The 19,372-nt window shown below is 48.0% G+C and overlaps 1 protein-coding gene across 8 annotated transcripts in view; it reads left to right on the top strand.

The window, feature by feature from the left end:
* Window positions 1–19,372, top strand: part of DENND1A (DENN domain containing 1A) — a 520,849-nt gene that overhangs the window by 439,142 nt on the left and 62,335 nt on the right. For all 8 annotated transcript variants that reach the window (XM_043469511.1, XM_043469514.1, XM_043469510.1 and 5 more), the window contains 4 exons: window positions 13,635–13,739; window positions 14,090–14,177; window positions 16,091–16,131; window positions 18,346–18,417. In XM_043469511.1, coding sequence (XP_043325446.1) covers window positions 13,635–13,739; window positions 14,090–14,177; window positions 16,091–16,131; window positions 18,346–18,417 — 306 coding nt within the window. The remainder of the gene's footprint in view (window positions 1–13,634; window positions 13,740–14,089; window positions 14,178–16,090; window positions 16,132–18,345; window positions 18,418–19,372) is intronic.

Here is a 19,372-nt window from a genome sequence, read left to right as displayed (position 1 = left end):
AATAATTCATTCAACAAGCATTGGAGTGCCTGTGCTGACCCAGGCAGTGTGCTAGAACAGGAGATGGAGAGCCATGTAAGCCTCCACCCGGGCCCACGAGGAGTCCACATCTAGTGAGAGAATGCCTGGGCGGCCTGGAGTACAGAAACGGCAGGAAGGGCTACAGTGGGGGGTGCAGGGGCTGCGGAACCCAGAGAAGGGATGCCTCACCCAGCCAAGGCAGGAAGAGGGAAGGCGGGGGCGTCCCAGGGCAGCTGTCCCCTGTTAATCCATGAAGGAAGGGCGAGGAGGGGGGACTTCCGCCCACAGCCTGGCCCATAGCGGGTGGATTTGAAGATGAGGCTCTGAGAAAATGAAGCCCTTCTTTCCCTGTGAATGGAATGTGCTCCTCGGACAGGGAAGGCTCAGCTCAGGGCTGGGTGGGTTGCTCAGGGGCAGGCTGCTGGCATGTGCTGAGTAAATTATTTTCTGCACCTTTCTTGGCAGTTGTGTATTATAGGGGTCCAGCATTCACCACTCCTCAGATCTCTGGCTTTCAAGAAGAGAGGTGGCATCTCTCCCTCACTCACTCCTTCTGTGACGTGCCCCTCGAGCCCCAGGGACAGCACCTCCTCACCGTGCGCTCCTTGTCACTGCCCCGCTCCTCTGCTCCTGGCCCTCTCTGCTTTTCTATCTAGCGAATGCCTGCCCTTCCTTGGAGCTTGGTTTTTATATCAGTGCTGCTGTTCCCCCACCCTCCCCACCATGTGGCCTTTCTTGGAGCTCCCCGCCGCTCCGCCCTGCATAGTCACCCTGTCTGTGCTTTCACAGTTCACCCCCTGCTCAGCCCCCATCACAGGTGTTTGTTGAGGGAAAGATGCAGAAGGCCCCACACAAGATGAAGCACCCAGCTCTCAAAGGGCATCTGAAAAGAGCTATTAGGACCTGAACTGCCATTGTGCACCTGCTCTGTGCCCCTCAGAATTGGCACCTAGACAAATATGGTATCATTTCAAACCTCTAGATATGAAGTAGGTAATATCTCCAATTTACAGATGAGGAAACAGGCTCACAGAGGCTCACTGGCTTCCCCATTCATGGGGCTCTGGGCTGCTCTGAGTCTCTCTCGAGACCCCAGATGGTACATAATCCCCATCCAGAGACTCCGGTCTCCTTAGGCTGGGACTGCAGTACGTGAGAAAGGGCTCATGTGTAAGAAATTATCTTCTTTGTCTCAAGTCCCCCCAGAAACCCAGAGTGGGAAGGAGTTTGGGCAACTGAGCATGCTCAGAGTACCCTGGGGTGTTGTAGGAAGAGCCTGTCTGGGCTTTGGGGACAGACAGAAAGGTCTTCAAATACGGCCCTGGCTCTTTGCAGCATTGTGGCCTTGGGCAAGTCGTGTCCCTCTGCAAGATGAGAATAAAGAGCCTGTCTTGGTAGGGTTCTTGTACAGATCCAGCCTTCAAGCACAGTTCCACATGCCCGCTGTGCCCAGCCCAGGCAGGGACTCGGCAGAAGTCGCTGTGGGCGTTATCCTTTTCTTGTCGCTCCACATCATGGTCCTGACCCCACTGACCTGATGTGTGTCCTGGACAGGGAGTGCACATCACAGGCCCTGAAGTAAGTCACAGGAAGCACACTCTGGGCAGAGAACTACCATTATTTGGGGTAGAAAACCAGTGTTTTTTAGCCCCTCTAGGAGTCAAGGCCTGAGTTTGATTTTATGTGAATCACCTGTTGATCCCTGCATAGCCCCGTGAAGTAAGAAATGTATCTTCCATTTGGGGAATAAGAAAACTGTCTCCGAGGGCTCAGGGTCTTCCGCCGTGCTCTAGATGCAGAAAGTGGCAGAGCTGTTGTTCCCTGTTCCCAGATCTGCGTGGAGAGCTGTGCACAGAAACACATTCGCTGACGGGGGGCTTGGGTGACCTTGTAGAGAAAGGTCTTTTATAGAGTGACCTGGACGGGCATCTAGAAATGGTACGTGTTAACATTTGAAAGTACCTTGAAGATTTTCTAGCCCAGTGCCTTTCCATTTAATAGATGAAGAAATTGAAGGCCAGACAAGGAAAAGGAGTCAAAGCCAAGCTGAGCATCTCGGCTCTTCCCCTTGTGCCCGTTCCCCTTCACAATGCTGCCATTTGCTCATGACTAATAACTTGCTGCCAGGGCCTCCTGGGCAGCACACCCCATTCAGACACCAGAGGTCGGCCCTGAATAAGTGACATTTGGGAGAGGGCTGGTCATGTGTCAGTGACCCTGTGAGTGAGCCCGATAATCCAGCACGTGGACAGTGCCGTGAATGAGCTCCCTGGGGGCCGTGTCACCAAGGACTGACGTATCTTAGGTGAGGTCTGTCTGTCTCCCCCTCACTTAACTCAGAGAGTTGGGATTTCTCCTCTCTACAGAATTATTGTGTGCTGCTCCAGTTTTATTTTCATGTCCTTTAAAAGCCTTTTGATCTGTGAGTCCCGTATTCCCATGGCCATAGCTCGCGTTGGTTCTCCTTCTGGTCACTCTTCAGGTTGCTTTGCTTTTTGCTCAGGGGACCACCAGGCCCTCCAAACCCACCCCCTCTCCACTATGTGCTCTTGGACTGTCTTCTCCTCACTCTCAGGAAACAAAGTCCTCATCTCTAGTCGGTTTGGCACATCCTTTCCTGGGACTTTGGAATGTAAGGGTCACTGTGTTAAAACCGAGAGTGTGGCGCTCAGTGACAGCGAGGCACACCGGTGGCTGAGCAGAAGGTGTTTGACACAGATCTTGGTGTGTCCCTGTGTGGTTCCCTACTGGGAACAGTGTGGAAGTTCACTCAGTGAGGGGTGGTCACCAGCTCTCACTCATCCGGCCGCTGCTCCTGGGACCTGCCGATGTCATGGTGTGAGTGCTCAGAGGATGAGGGTGAGAATTGTCTCCGGCATGTTGGTAAGAAAACAGAGGCTCCAGAGATGGATGGCTCCTGCCAGCCCAGGGTGGAGCCCAAGCTCACTCATCTCTCTAGAGCCCGCCCTTCATCACCGCTTCTACTCCATCACTCTGAATTGCTGGAGCAGCCCCGATGGCAGTTGATACATCAAATACTATCTCTGTATTTGAGAGAGAGATACAAACACTGTGTTATATTTTAAATAATATTGTGTCACATGAGCCCAGGACCAGACAGACTTGGCTTCAAACTCCAGCTCTGTCTGTGACCAGCTCTATGGCCAGAGGCCAGTGACTTCACCCCTCTGAGCCTCAGTAGCTGTATCTGTCAAAGGGAGGTCTCGGCGACACCTGCCTCACAGGTGGCCTTGAAGGGTGAGATGATGCACAGGAGAGCGCCCAGGGCAGGTGGCACTCAGTGAGCAGCCTCTGTTTAATCACAGCACCTGCTTTCCCATCGAGCCGCCGCCATCTGCATTTCTTATGGGAAGGAAATCTTAAGCTGGTGTGCACGCGGACCCCCTTCATCATGTCTCCTCAGCTTCTGCAGCCTCCCGGCTCGTCTGCTAATCAGAATTTCCTGACTTCCCCCTGTTTGTCTCAGTTAATGCAGAAGCCAGGGGCTGCTGGCACAGAGGAGCTGGGCGTAGGCCGCGTGCCTGTGATTTGAATGTCTTTACTGTAATCTAGCGAGAGTGTGTGGGGCCTCCTGTCAATACCAAGCGGCTGGCCCGCCCGAATGGGCAAATACTGTCAGCCCGGCTGTCTCTGGCCCTGCAAATCATCTGAGGAGCTCTCGTCGGGCACCCACATTTCCCCAACTGAAATCATCCCAACAGTGAGCCGCCTTCAGAGTGACACATTGATTCTTTGTTTAGGGCTTATTATAGTCACAGGGGCCCAGCCTGGGAGGCTGTCCCTGGCGCGCCTGGGCTACCACATGCATGGTTCGAAAGACTGTCTTGGTCCTCTCATCCCCCAACATGGCTCGGCCCAGCCCTGCCAGAGCCATGACCGTGGCTGTTCAGTGACCACCTTCCCACCACCCTCCACCCCTGGTAGCCCTCAGGCGTGTACCACCATGTGCCTCTGGGGGTGCGGGGAAAGCTGCTTGCACTTGGGAGTCATTCAGACCCACCAGCTCTGGAACCTTGAGCAGAGCGTTTCATCAGCCGGGGCGCCCTTTCTTCATCGGTAAGGTGGGAGTCATTCATGGGTGCTCCTGGCTCTGGTGAGGATTCCAGGAGGGGAAGGTATTAACACATGTTGGTCCAGAGCAAGTGCTCAGCCAACCTCGGCCTCCTCACCCTTTACTCGTGCCTGCTTCTGGCTAACCTGAATTGGCTGGAGTCTAATCCTTCCATCCCAACTCTCCCTCCCTCCTTCCCTGCCTCCCAGGAGTAAGTATTTGGCATATGCTAGGCTGGTTGTCTGAGGAGGCCTTACAAATAGCTGTGAAAAAAGAGAAGCGAAAAGGAAAGATATTCCCATTTGAATGCAGAGTTCCAAAGAATAGCAAGGAGAGATAAGAAAGCCTTCCTCAGCAATCAATGCAAAGAAATAAAGGAAAACAACAGAATAGAAAAGACTAGAGATCTCTTCAAGAAAATTAGAGATATCAAGGGAACATTCATGCAAAGATGAGTTCGATAAAGGGCAGAAATGGTATGGACCTAACAGAAGCAGAAGATATTAAGAAGAGGTGGCAAGAATACACAGAAAACTGTACAAAAAAGATCTTCATGACCCAGATAATCACGATGGTGTGATCACTCACCTAGAGCCAGACATCCTGGCATGTGAAGTCAAGTGGGCCTTAGAAAGCATCACTACGAACAAAGTTAGTGGAAGTGATGGAACTCCAGTTGAGCTATTTCAGATCCTGAAAGATGATGCTGTGAAAGTGCTGCACTCAATATGCCAACAAATTTGGAAAACTCAGCAGTGGCCACAGGACTGGAAAAGGTCAGTTTTCATTCCAATCCCAAAGAAAGGCAGTCCCAAAGAATGCTCAAACTAACGCACAATTGCACCCATCTCACATGCTAGTAAAGTACTGCTCAAAATTCTCCAAACCAGGCTTCAGCAATACGTGAACCATAAACTTCCAGATATTCAAGCTGGTTTTAGAAAAGGCAGAGGAACCAGAGATCAAATTGCCAACATCCACTGGATCATCGAGAAAGCAAGAGAGTTCCAGAAAAACATCTATTTCTGCTTTATTGACTATTACAGAGCCTTTGACTGTGTAGATAACAATAAACTGGAAAATTCTGAAAGAGATGGGCATACCAGACCACGTGACTTGCCTCTTGAGAAACCTGTATGCAGGTCAGGAAGCAACAGTTAGAACTAGACATGGACCAACAGACTGGTTCCAAATAGGAACAGTAGTATGTCAAGGCTGTATATTGTCACCCTGCTTATTTCACTTACATGCAGACTACATCATGAGAAACGCTGGGCTGGAAGAAGCACAAGCTGGAATCAAGATTGCCGGGAGAAACATCAATAACCTCAAATATGCAGACGACACCACCCTTATGGCACAAAGTGAAGAGGAACTAAAAAGCCTCTTGATGAAAGTGAAAGAGGAGAGTGAAGAAGTTGGCTTAAAGCTCAACATTCAGAAAACTAAGATCATGGCATCTGGTCCCATCACTTCATGGGAAATAGATGGGGAAACAGTGTCAGACTTCATTTTTTTGAGCTCCAAAATCATTGCAGATGGTGACTGCAGCCATGAAATTAAAAGACACTTACTCCTTGGAAGGAAAGTTATGACCAACCTAGAGAGCATATTAAAAAGCAGAGACATTACTTTGCCAACAAAGGTCTGTCTGGTCAAGGCTATGGTTTTTCCAGTGGTCATGTATGGATGTGAGAGTTGGACTGTGAAAAAAGCCAAGTGCCGAAAAATTGATGCTTTTGAACTGTGAGTTGAAGACTCTTGAGAGCCCCTTGAACTGCAAGGAGATCCAACTAGTCCATCCTAAAGGAGATCAGTCCTGGATATTCATTGGAAGGACTGATGCTGAAGCTGAAACTCCAATACTTTGGCCACCTCATGCAAAGAGTTGACTCATTGGAAAAGACCCTGATGCTGGGAGGGGTTGGGGGCATGAGGAGAAGGGGACGACAGAAGATGAGATGGCTGGATGGCATCACCAACTCAATGGACATGAGTTTGAGTAAACTCCGGGAGTTGGTGATGGACAGGGAGGCCTGGCGTGCTGCGATTCATGGGGTTGCAAAGAGTCGGACACGACTGAGCGACTGAACTAAACTGAGGCTGGACACCATCCTCAGCCTTTTCCGTGTCTGCTGGGAACTCACCGAAGGTCGTTGGCTGACCCCGTGAGGAGCAGACTTCTGACCCAGCTCTGGGAGTGGTGCTGAGACCCGGAGCAAACAGTACTGGCTGCTCAGGGGACGTTTTAGAAGGACCCTTCAAACCTCAGAGCAAGATATGGCTCTGCTGCACTTTGGCCAGTGATTTGGGTATTTTATTAGGACATTGGAGATACTTAAAATGCAGTTGGTTTGGGACTGCTGGTAATAAACAGGGCCAGGTTCTCTGGCTTTCTCTATAATATTTCTTTACTCTTAAATTTCAAAACATGAACGTTGGTTGGTGTGGGTGCTATGCTGGTCACTTTCACTTGCACCGGTGGTTCTCAACCTTGGCCACATTAGAGTCACCTGGGGAGTTTTAGGAACTACTAAGAAAGTGCCCTGGGTGATTCTAATGCATGGTCATGGTTGAGCATTAATAAACACACTATCACACTCACCCCTGTTTAACCCCCACGCGATCCCCTGTGGCAGGTGGTGAGAATGGGGATCCAAGCGTACATCCGTGTGCACACAGGGGCAGACCTGGGACTGGAACCCAGCTCTGTGTCCCGCTGCCCCATCTGCCTCTTCCTGGAGTGACTCAGTGAATGTTTATTGCATGCCAGGTCCTAGCCTGCCTCTAGAAGTCTGCTGTGGGCTGGGAAGAGGCTGGTGGGCCCCGGTGTAGGGGCTTGGAGGAGGAACAGAGGCTCTCTTCACCTGAGGGCATCAGGTAAGGTTCTCACAAGGAAGTATCGTGAAGAAGGAAGCCAGAAGAGTGAGAGTGTGTGAAGCAGTGGGTGGTCGACAGTCCAGACTTTCTGGAAGGGAATGAGTGCGTGGACAAGGTAGATGGTGTCATAAGCAAGAAACATCAGCTGGGGAAGGTCACATAGAGCCTTGTGGGTCACGCTCAGGAGTTTAGAAACCCCACCTCCGTCAACCCACAAACTTGCCTGAAGCTGTTCTATGCTGGCCAGCCAGATGGCAAACAGAGTCAACCACCAGAGCCCCTAAGGAGTGTTTAGCCTGTGAAGGGAGAGGGGGATAAGAGAAGTGTGAAACCCGAAGGCCTCACTGGCCTGTGTTGTGCAGCATGCAGCCGGGGCCCTGGGCACAGATGGCCTGTGTGTGGTTGATGCTCTTCTGTCACCATCTTAAAACTCCTTACCCTCGAACTTGTGCTCTGTGAATGGAGTCTGAGGGGCAGTGGGGTGTGTGCAGGAGCAGAGGTCTGCACGGGGTGCTCCAGCTCACCCAGCACACATGGAGCTCACTGGCAGGGTAAACATGTCAGTGTCTGTGGCCACAGCAGGTGGCACTGACAGGCCCCAGAGTCCACACTCTGTGTCAGAGCCAGAAGTTCTTCAACACTGAGAGAAGACAAGGGTGTTCTAGGAAGTGCCAATAACGACCACAGAAACCTGTCACATTCCCAACTCATCCTTGTGTCAGCCAACCACCTCGTCCCTTGATGACATGGAAGGAGAGAAAAAGATGGAGCAACCATCGTCCCTTTTCTTTTCTCCTCAGTAAGCCAAAGGCAGAGAATGCTAATAAAGTGTGCGTGTATCAAGAATTGAAATAAAAAACAGTTGAGTTAGCTTTGTGCAGCATTTCCACTGTCTGGTAAGAACAAAACACAAATGCATATATGATTTACAAAATACGATTCCACATATGTTAGCATTTAGAACTGGCATTGCACGATACAAAGCTGAACAGTTAAAGCCATGCTAATAATTTAAATTCTTATTTTTTTCTTTACATGGAATGACATTAAATAGCAAACTTTAAAAGCACCATAAAGAGATCATGAAGAAAAAAAAGCTTTATATTTTAGTACTCAACAGCACTTTTTTCCTGCTTATTTCTTTTACCCTGGCTTCCACAAATTGTGTTACCAGTCTTGGTAAAACCCAGTCTCTGCCCTCAAGAATAGTTATTTGTGCAAAATGTATTTGTTGTCATTTGTCTGAATCTTACAAGCAACCCTAAGAGATGGGCCAGGTTTGAGTCATTGTTGCAGATGAGAGAAGACAAGTTACTTGAGGCCACGTTGCCAGTATCTTCAGAGTCCAGATTCAAGTCCAGGACTTTCTGACCCCAGGACATATTCTCTCTCCACCATGTTGTGTTACCTCAAATGAATCAGATTTCTTCTTTAATTTAAAAAAAATTTTTTTTTTTTTTTTAAGATGGCTTTACCCAGAAAAACCAGAACCAGCCCTCTGGTGTGCCAGGCATCACGCTGTACTGTGCTCATTTGTTCCCTGAAGTAGCCAGACTCCTTGGTAACAGGAGCTTTTTTATTTTTATTATGGAAAATTTCAAATATGTACAAAATGTACAAACTCCTATGTACCTATTGCACTGCTTCTACAACTGTAAGTATTGTATCATTTTTAAAAGTTTAATTATGGTAAAATATACATTACTTAAATTTTACCAGTTCAATCATTTTTAGGTGGACAGCCCAAGAGCATGAAATATATTCACACTTCACATTGCCATGCAGCATCACCACTGACCATTCCTAGAACTTTCTTCATCCCGCAAAACAAAAAGTCTATGCCCTTTAGGCAACAGCTCCCCCACCTTTCCCCTTCAGCCCCAGACAACCACCATTCTACTTCTGTCCCTATGAAGATGACAACTCCAGAGATAAGAGAGTTGTCCTTTTGTTACTGGCTTATTTCACTTAGTGTAATACTTTCGAGTTTCATTCATACTGTCCAAAAAGCCCTTCTTCTTGAAGGAAGAATAATATTTCATTGTATGTATATTTTTGTTTATTTGCCTGTAGATACTTGGATTGCTTCCATCTTTTGACTTTTGTGAATAATGCTGCTATAAACATAACATTCTGCCATTCTTGTATCATCCAGGCATACCTCATCCTCTCCCTACCCCTCATTTGATTATTAGTGTTATTTGTAGGAACTGTATTTTATTCATCTTTGTATTTCTCTAACTCAGAGCCTGGCACACAGTAGGTGTTTCAAAATATTTGGATGGATGAATCTTCCATAATTATCATTTTTTTAATTTAAGCAAGGTCCATAAGAGTGGGCACCTCATTTTTTTCTTAAAATTGCAGAATAAATATGCACATAAAATTTTGTTAAAAATTAAATTTATGAAGAAAAATAAGAATTTGATGCTTTCAGTATACATCAGCAGAACAAGGAAAGATGCTGAAGAATCTGATGGGAGATTTTATTTTTATGCCAGTACCCTCAGTGCTGTGGATAAAAGCCATTTATTTCTGGAATTAAACCTTTGGAATCACCAACTTCACGTATTAACAAAGATGAACTCATCAATAATGGAATTTTTGATTGATTCCATGTGTCAAGAAGATAATCCAAGAGTAAAACTTGTCTTTTCGTAACCAAGTCCTTGATAGGGTTAAGCAGTTGTGTTTAACCGTCCTTCGTCCTTCGGGTCAGGGACGGAAAACTCTGCTAATGTGATCTGAGCTTGAACGCTCACGGCCTGACTTGCCTGAATTAAAATCGCTCTCAGTCAGTAACCCCAGCGCCTAGAGTGTCGCCCAAGAAGACAAAAGGTTTAATCAGCCTAACAGGAGAACTAAATCAGCACTTCTTACAAAGGAGGGAATTAACAAGACACCTTACCTACCCCTCCACCGCTGCAGAGAGCAGAATGGGGGCAGCCATTTCAACTGCAGGAGGGGGTGGACAAGCGAGTGCGAATGGGTAGGCATTGAGTTGGGCCTGTGGCAGAAAGGACCTTCACCGCAGCTCACCTCCTCTCTCCTGGGAGCAGTTCATCTCTGAGGGGCTTGGGTGTCCACTCGGAGAATGTGAGGGGCTCCCACTTTGAAGAGAACACTTGTGATCACCAGAAGGTGTCCAAGGGCAGACAGAATTGAGGCCTTCGAGAAAGGCCCACGTCTACAGCAGACCATACATGAGAGAGCTGGGCTTCAGAAGCCACCTTGTGTAAAACTCAGACTCTGCCTTGTGCGGGTCGTGTGACCTGCTCCTCTGTAAGGATCAGGTGAACCGTGAGTATGCGCACTTCCTTAGGAGATGAGGACTGCCAGGGAAGGCACCCTCTGTGCCTGCTGCCGGTCAGACCTTACACATGCCTCTGGTAATAGCACCGGGTTAGGGCAGGACGGTTGCCCTGGTGGATGGGAACGGCTCACCTAACCCTTACCCTCCCAAGCTCCACTGAACGTGTCCACTTCTTCTCCCATGTTCGCACCTACTGCCCCGAAAAGATTAGCCCTTTCCTCTCTGACTCTGGTGGATATTTTGCTGCCCAGCCCAGCAGCGCTGGGCAGTACTTGTTTCCATGCTCAGCTGAAACTGCTGCTGTTGTTCTCTGAGCTCTCTGCGAGAAAGGCCCCCTCTGTCACATTTCCCCTGAGTCCTTCCCATCCATGCCCACGTCCTTCAGTTTGTTTCTATGGCACAGACATCTGACCAGGGGGATGTCATCTCCAGTAAATAGACGACAGGCCTCAAAATGTTCATGTCTCCCCAAAGATGAGATTCTTTCTGCTCTCCTACAGCTAAAGCCTGCCTCAGGCTGCTCTTCCATACAAATCTGATTGCAAATTTGAATTTTTTGATCCCTCAGCAGACTTCTTCTTCCTGGCAATGCTGGGCCAAAGCTCCAGGAATGAATGCTCACAGCTCCAACGAGCATATCCCCCGAGCAGCTCTAAGCTCCCTGGACACAAGCGTCACTCATCAGGCCCCATGCTCTGAGACCTCTTTACCATCAGGCTAAGCACTATCTCAGCCACAACGGAGACTGCAGGGCTCCTATGACAGGAACCAGGGCCACGCACATTCTGTGGTTCTTTAACCAATATCCCTGAGGTTCTACCTAAGGGCTAGGAGTATAGTAGTGAGTCCAGCAGGGCCTCTGCCCTCTCGAACTCCTGGTCATGGGGACACCAATGAAGATTACCCTGCACCCAGGATGTACCAGGCCCTGTGGAAGCACTGAGTAGAGGTGTGTGACTGCCACACACAGACCTGTGTTTAAAGGACGATAGCCCAGGTAGAAGGAGCAGAGCTGGCCAAAGCATAGGAGGAAGTGGGAAAGGACCTGGCCTGTGACTGGGAGATGCATTTGAAGCATAAAGTGTACAGGAGAACATAGGAAAGTGGCACAGAAGGACTCTGGGAGAGAAAGCTGGGGCCTGCTCCTGCCCTCATGAAGCTTATAGTCTAGTGCAAGGATTAAATAAGCACACAAATGTAACATCTACACAGTCCTTGAGTAGGATAGTGACGTGATCCAATTTGCATTTTAGAAATCACTCTGGCCAGAAGAATTCAAGTGGTTGGGGAGGAACAAAAGAGGAGAGCAACATAAAATTGGACACCTGCCACGGCAGTCAGGCCTGTGCCAAGGGATGGAGAGCAGGGGACAGGCTGATGAGACGTTGCCCTGGGGAAAGGGGACAGTACTGTGAGCAGCCGTGGATGATGATAACTCCAGAAAGAAAAACAGATTTAGAGTGCAGTCCAGATGGGATAGTAATTGGGAGTTTTTGGGCCATTCTGAGTTTGAGGTTCCATCCAGGTGGGGATTGAGACATGAGTTTGGAATGAGAGAAGTCTGAACTGACAGTGTTTATTAGCAGTGATCAGTGTATGAGTGACATTGTGCTCATGGTTGAGACCTCCTGGAGAGAGAATTAATTGCCCTGCTGTGGTTCCAAGGGTGAGAAACTTCCAGACCACAGGCATCGAATTCCAGGTGGGCTTCTGTTGGTTCTCACTGGTTGATCTTTCCACTTTTCAGCAAGGAAGGTATAAATTTCATGCCAAAGTAATAAATGTCATGAAAACTCTTTCCCCTGAGGAACTGATGTGTGTTTTTCTCCTCATAGACAGTGTAATGTTTGCATTCTTCCCTTCTTGCTTTGGCAGCCGGGAAGCTCAGAGCTAATTTTGTAACTTTTTCTTTCATTTTAAGAATGTTTATTTATTTGGCTGTATCAGGTCTTAATTGTGGCATGTAGGATCTTTAGTTGAAGCATGCAGACTTTTACAGTGACACGTGGGATCTAGTTCCCTGACCAGAGATTGAACCCAGGCACCCTGCATTGGGACTACAGAGTCTTAGCCCCTGGTCCACAGGAAAGTCCCTGTAACTTAATTTTAGAAACCACATAGGACCTGCATATCCAAATGCTCTTTTCACAAATAAATACATTTTATATGTTTATGTATTTTCCAGCACCGATTTTTTTCTTTGTTTTAGGGACCTCAGTTCCTTTGTAAAACTAGGTGGAGTACAACTGTATACAAATAAATATTCCCCTTACTCTATTATTTTAGGGTCATCCTTGTGCAGTAAGTCTGCCCAGTTGCTGAGCTAATATTGACTGGATTTAAGCAGGAGGGACTCGGAATTTACAGCAGCTACACAGTAAATTTAACACTCACCTAACTCATTAAAGCAGGATAAAAGTGGAGCTTCAAACGTCTGTGTTTGCCACCAGGTCTGTGAGAGGAGGGGTACCTTTAATTCAGTTCAAGATGTAGAAGTCTGATCTTTCAGAATTGAGAATACACTGTTGAAATTAAAGCCTTGTCTGTGAAGATGAGTACTCCAAATACCTTCAAAGAAGGATTGAGGTGTTGACTACAAAGATGGGTGGTTTTTTAAGCTTAGGGTGTCGTTTTCTTGACTCATAAAATGTGGTTCGGTAAAAGCAAACTTCCTTATCAAACAGCATAAGCACAAAGTTACCTGGGTGATAAAATCTTATTTTTGATCATCCCTGGTTATTATTTTAAAATTATAACTTGCTCCTGGTTAAGATCATTCTATGAATGGTTTTCAAACTGTGTTCCACTGCCTTAGGGACTGCCAAGGTGTAGGATGGGGCGAGGGGCACGGGATGGCGAGAAGACCCCCCAGCAAGGAGAGTCCAGCCAGCATCCCCACCCCCAGAGCAGCTGGGCTATTGAAGGTAGCAGGGCTCCTTCTGCATAAAGGAGGAGATATCCAAAGAGCTCTTTGATATTCAAAGAGCGGGTTCCTCTCCTACAAGTGCAAAGAAAAGTTTGGGAATCATCCCCTTGAAGGGCACGTCTCATAACTTGCTGTTGGGGTGTGATTGTGGCTAATATGGAAGCGGCCGGGGTTTGGAATCCTGCCTTTCATTCCCACCCTGCCTGCTACCAGCTCTGTGACCTTGGGAGATATCTCATGCTCTCTGAAATGGCTTCCTCATCTGTAGAGTAGAGTGCCGCCAGGATAACAGCCACTTCACAGGTCTGTGAGGATGAGATACATCAGCAGATGTAGAAGTGCCACCTGCCAGAGCTCAGGCACTGATGGCTCTCGCTCCTTGCCTCTAACCCTCCTCTCTCCGTCTCATCTCCGTCTCCCAGGAGGAGCCAATCACCTTCTGCGAGGAAGCCTTCGTGTCGCACTATCGCTCAGGAGCCATGAGGCAGTTCCTGCAGAACGCCACCCAGCTGCAGCTCTTCAAACAGGTGCCTGGCCTCCCTCGCCTGGTCCGCGTCTGGGGTCCCGGTGGGGTTTATGCAGCTGCCTCCTCTCTAAGCACTGAGGCCGAGGACATGGATGGGACTCAGTGCAAAGAGGCCCAGGGTCTGGGGAGGGAGACTGAGTCAGAAGGGTGCTTAGCCACCAGACAGTGCCTTTGCAAATACGCCATGCAGTTTTACAAGTTATCATAAACAGCCAGCCAGTTTTTTAACCTCACAATTCCAAAGGCCTTTTCCTGTCTTGGTTCTTTGGTCATATACTAAGGAGCCCAGCTGAATGGCCTTCCGCTCTTTCTTTGTACTAGCTGTTATGCTTTTGTTCTTTCTTTGTATAGTTTATCGATGGTAGATTAGACCTTCTCAATTCCGGCGAGGGCTTCAGTGATGTTTTTGAAGAGGAGATCAACATGGGCGAGTATGCCGGTGAGGGCAGTTCATTTTTCTTTATGATCTGTGATCTGTGTGTGGGTTTGGGGTGTGTTCACAAGGAGTGGCCATGACTTCTTTTTTCCTTCACTGGGGATGAAAGAGAGACTGATTTCCAACTTGGCCTTGAAACGTTGGAGGAATTCCCTTCCCTTTTTGATGAGATGTGCACTGGTCCAAATAAAGTCCTGCATCTTGGGGTCACTTGCTTCTCCCAGGTGGGTGAAGTCTAGATAATGTAGTGGCCCCCACAATGCAGCAGAAAGCATACCAGGTATTGAATTAGGAGACCTGGATTCACTGCCTGGCAGTGAGGACTTGGTCAAGTCATTTCACCTCTTTTAGCTGAAATGTTGTTATCCATGCACGGAGTGTAACAGTACCTACCTCCCAGGAGTCCTATTGAGATGAAATCAGAGATCCTGAAGAAAAGTGTGTGCAGACACCCAGGACAGACCCTGGCACAGGATCGCTACATGTTTCTTTAAGGTGTAAAGATCATCGCAGGGTGCCCTGTCTCTGTAGACTTTTCGAACCAGAGGAATCAGGCTCTCATTTATTCAGAAGAAGCATCTGAGGCCCAGAGAAATGCTAGAGGCTGACCTTGCCTCCTGAATCCCAATCTGTCCACCTTTCCAAGTCTCAGAGCCTAAGTCTTTGTCGGCAAAGTAAAGCTAAATGCAAAACAATGGTAGTCAGCTACAGGTCCCCTCTTATTGCTGGGCATGTGTCTGGTCTGGACTGTGCTGGATAATCTAACTGGCAGGGCATAAATTCATAGAGCCAGGCATTATCTCACCTACGAACCCCTTTGTCAGGCCCGACTAACCTGTGCTGCGTGGAGAGCACAGTAATCAATAAAACCAGTGTGCAAATCATTGGTGAGCGTTTCCTGAATGCCTTCTGTGAGCACAACTCTGTACAGTAAGAATGAGAGGGGGCCCAGTTCTGCCTTCAGGGAACTTTTAGAATGCCAGGAGAAAACTCACAACTAAAGACAAATACAAACTAAACCATTGCAGGAAAAGGAGCACACACAGGTCTTTGTGCAGGTAGGATAGGGCTCTATTAATGCTCACTCTGTAACATGAGAGCTTTACAACGGAGGCGGGTTTGAGAAGTATCCTAACAGTTGAATTGATGGGTTCTGGGGAGAAGACAGGCTTCAGGTGTTGATAAACTAAGTCAAGTCATTCAGTCTTCTAGAAAAGCTGTCTGCTGATAAGACCTCCTTATCCCACCAGATAAAATGAATCCGTGCCCCACAACGCCCTCTTTTCCTTTTCCTGGTACTACTTTAGCGTAAGGAGGGCCGAATGTGTGCTTACTGGACACACAGCCCTGTGGTTCCTGCCCTGGTGTGACTCACAGAATTTGAGAGAACACGGACCTATCGGTGTTACCTATTCTAGAGGGCTGTTCAGAGGAAGGAGTGGGGGAAGCTCACAGAGGAAATGACTGAGCTGGTCGCTGAGTGTGTGCAGCAGAGAGAGCAGGGAATGCTGGCCAGACAAGGGGAACAGCGTTAGTGAGGACTTGGACGGCTTGAAGGATGCAGGGTCAGGGAGCCTGAGGTTGTACGGATGGTAGCATAGCGCGGAGGCAGAGGGTGGGCAGTGCCAAGACAGGATGGAGGAAGAGAAGTGGGGTTGTTAAGGGGTCTGACCTCTATCCAGTAGGCAAGGAGGAGGGTTTGGGTTTGTACTCAGGACACTGATAGGATCAGGTAGCACTCTGAGAAAGAAACCTGTGGCAGCAGCTCCTTCAGGGAGGGGGGCGTGTGAGCCTCCGTGTGGTTCTCCAGATTTTGAACTTTCCAAGTCCTGCATGCTGAAAGCAACTTGAAGAACTCCTGAGGGCGTATATATGACTTCTCTAAATACCAGCTTCTCTGCCTCCTCTTTCCCCAGGGAGTGATAAGCTGTACCACCAGTGGCTCTCCACAGTCCGGGTAAGTGTCACGCCCGCCGAGCTACCAGGGCCCCTCCTTGGCTGCTAGCCAGCCTCCTCCTCCCCTGCCACCCATAATGCTGTCATTCGGTGCAGGGCACTGTGTGCGCCCAGCTGAAGATACTTTTGTTTGTAAAGCCAGGCCATTCTGGTGCCAGGTGGAGACTAGCAGGAAGAGACTGTCCAAAGCCCGCCCTCAATGAGGGTGATGAGAGCCAGGAGAAGCTTCCTTGTCTCAGGAAGCAGGCCGAGGCATGTTGAAAGGATATTGCCTCCTCAGAGGATTTCCAGGGGTCTCTTTCTGGGGTCAGACCAGTTGGGAACTTTTCATGAGAAACTCCAAAATCAGTCCCACTTCCTGCTCTGAAATACGTTTCACAGCACAAGGCCCCTGGGAGGATGGAAAATGCATCACTGATAGGTTTCGTCCCCTCACTATTATTGTAAACAGTTTTTGATTGTGTTAGAATCCAGGTGCTAGGGCTTCAAAAGCCACTAAAGAATTCAGATAGTTGCCTTTCCTTAAGTTCATCAGTGAGTATGTACCGAAGGCATTCTATGTGCCAGGCGCCGCACTGGGCACTAGGATCCCGTGGGAAGCAGGGCACAGGCCCTGCCCTGGGGGAGATCCCAATCTTACTGGGGAGGCAGGCACATAAACAGGCAGCTCCAGCATGGTGTGAGAAGTGTGCTCTCCTGCTCGTGGGCCAAGCACACTGCTGCCAAGGCGGGTCCTTTGGAAGTGGCTGCAGTTGGCCGAGAGTAAGCGATTCCTCAATGAAAGGTTTCTTTTGTTCTTCTCGAATGGCCAAACATGGCACTTGGCAAATCACAGACAAGCAATAAGGACTTGTTGATTGATTGATAAAGGGAGTTTTAATACTCTAAAGGACCATTGAAATAGGATACTGAGTAATTTTGGAGAGCAGTATGGAACAAATGAGTGGGTGAAAATTTCCTATTATCCTACAACAGAGAATGCTTTCTAGGTCAAATTTTTGAAGTTTTTAATTAAAGCTCAAGGTTTCTAATACAGGCGGTTACCAAAAATTGTGCTAAAAGTTAATCCCAATAATTACCTAGTATGTCTGAATCTTTTGTATATGCCCTGGATCCAATTTCTCTTTCCATTCAAATCTGTTGGGATTGTTGCAGAAAAACCCAAATGAAGTTTTGGGCCAACCCAATATCTTTCCAAACCACCACAAATCTGGTTATGTGATGCACTTGGTTAAAAATCCTCTGGAGTATGGACTGCTCATGCTGGCCCTGTATGGTTGACCCCATCTGGCTCTCAGTTCCACTCGCCAGTCGTCCTATGATGCACGGACTGTTGTTACTCACAGAACATGCCATGGCTTTGCAGCTTCTGCACTTGTTTATGAGCTGCTTCCTGTCCCTAGAATGTCCTTATCCTCCCTGTCCCCAACGCAAGCTCCTACTTGTCCTTCATGGACTAAATATTTCATCCTCTGATGCCTTCCCCACCCTGCTACACAATGAGCTGCCGCCACCTGCCTTGTGTACATGGCCAGCGTGGTTCTTGCCACCTTGGGTAGCACTTGTTTACCCCCCGGACTGGAAGTCTTTGAAGACAGAGACCAGCCCTCTAGTGGCTTGGTACCCTCAGAACCTAAACCAGGGCATCCCCACAGTGAGTCTTTACAAACAACACAGAAAACCAGGGGGAAGAAAGGAGGGGGTGTGGCTTAAGTTAGTCACAGTAGCCAGATAACTTTACCTCATCGGTCCCCAGTTTCCTGCCCCAGCTCAGTGTTAGCATCCATTGGTATTAAACTTATCTTAGTGTTGTCTGTGGTAACTAGAATTTCTTGAGAAGAAATTCTTGTAGACTTCTTGTAGAATATCTTGTAGATCACTCCAAAGAAAGCTTTGCCTCAGAGAGTCTGTGATGAGCTTTCCTCCCAGCCAGCAGACAGGTGCCAAGCAAAATATTGAGCCTGGGGTCCCACCTCAGCTAGTTTATCACCATCCACCATCCCCATTCCCCGCCCCCCACCCCCACACCCACCCATAGGGATTCTGCTGTGGTCGGAATTTAATTGCCCAGGACCAGTCACCATCTACGCCTGTTCCTCTAATTAAGTTACACACTTTTGAAATGTTGCTTAACTTGATTAAAGAGAAGAGGTCTTTGTTGCTGTTGGCCTACTATATCTTCAATCCAAATTGCTAACTGATGTTTTTATTATAGAAAGGAAGTGGAGCGATTCTGAACACTGTAAAAACGAAAGCAAACCCGGCCATGAAGACTGTCTATAAGTTCGTAAGTACTGGTCTTGGTCTCAGGATCCAAACAGATCTGTTCCTGAGCATGACAACAAAACTCTTAGACTGAACCCTGAGCTGCAGAGCTAGTTTGGGCGCTGCTGTGTTATTTCCTAAAGCTCTCAAAGCTCTCAGAATTGTTTAGTGTTGATGTTTTATGACCAGGTCAGTGACATTTTTTAATTTAAAATGTTTCTGCACACAGTTGCTGCAGTAGAGAAACGGGAGGCTACTTGTTTTACCTTTTCAAGTATAGATGAGGTGGTTAAAATTCCAGCGCTCTATCCCTAAGACTCAGAGGCTGTGGCCTGTCAGGCATTCTGGTAGACCTTTCCTGTGTGTCTCCTTGCTATTATGTCAGAACAAAGCAGCTGCTCTGCAGGTTATTGAAGAGTGCTCATGATGGGACACATGCCCAATTTTTTGTCCCAAATTCTTCATCATCTCTCTCATCACTGCCCTATAGGAAATGCATTGTTTGTGAAACTTGTGCCCACAACAGAGTGAAAATAAGAGAACACGCCAGTTCCCGATGCTCCATCTTTTACGAGCCTCAAGTATTTTTTCTCATGGTTTCTCCTGCTTCCTAATTTGACTCCAAGCCACTTAACTGGGTGGTTTTGTTTTATTTCAATTTTTAATTTTGTTAGTCCTTTCTGTGCTTAAATAGTAATTATTTTAATAGGGTGGGTGGCTGCCAAGAGAACCACACAGGTCGTAGAATGACAGAAAGTCAAAGCCAGGGTGTCTGCTGAAATGAAATTTAAGAAATGGCATCAGAAAAACCCAGCGATGTGTCTGTTTGGCCTGGGCAGAGAATTGGTCCTGAAGCCCTGCCCTGGTTAAGTGCAGTGGATATTCTGAACCTTGCAGCTGGTGGAGAGGCCACTGCTCTCCTCTTACCGGTAGCCGTCGCCAGGCTGCGGAGATAAATAATTACAGGGAGCAGAAGC

Source organism: Cervus canadensis, chromosome 5 (genome assembly GCF_019320065.1).
Source record: "Cervus canadensis isolate Bull #8, Minnesota chromosome 5, ASM1932006v1, whole genome shotgun sequence".
Classification (NCBI taxonomy): Eukaryota; Metazoa; Chordata; class Mammalia; order Artiodactyla; family Cervidae; genus Cervus; species Cervus canadensis.
The sequence above is the reverse complement of the archived record's forward strand: the minus strand, read 5'-3'. Positions and strand labels throughout refer to the sequence as shown.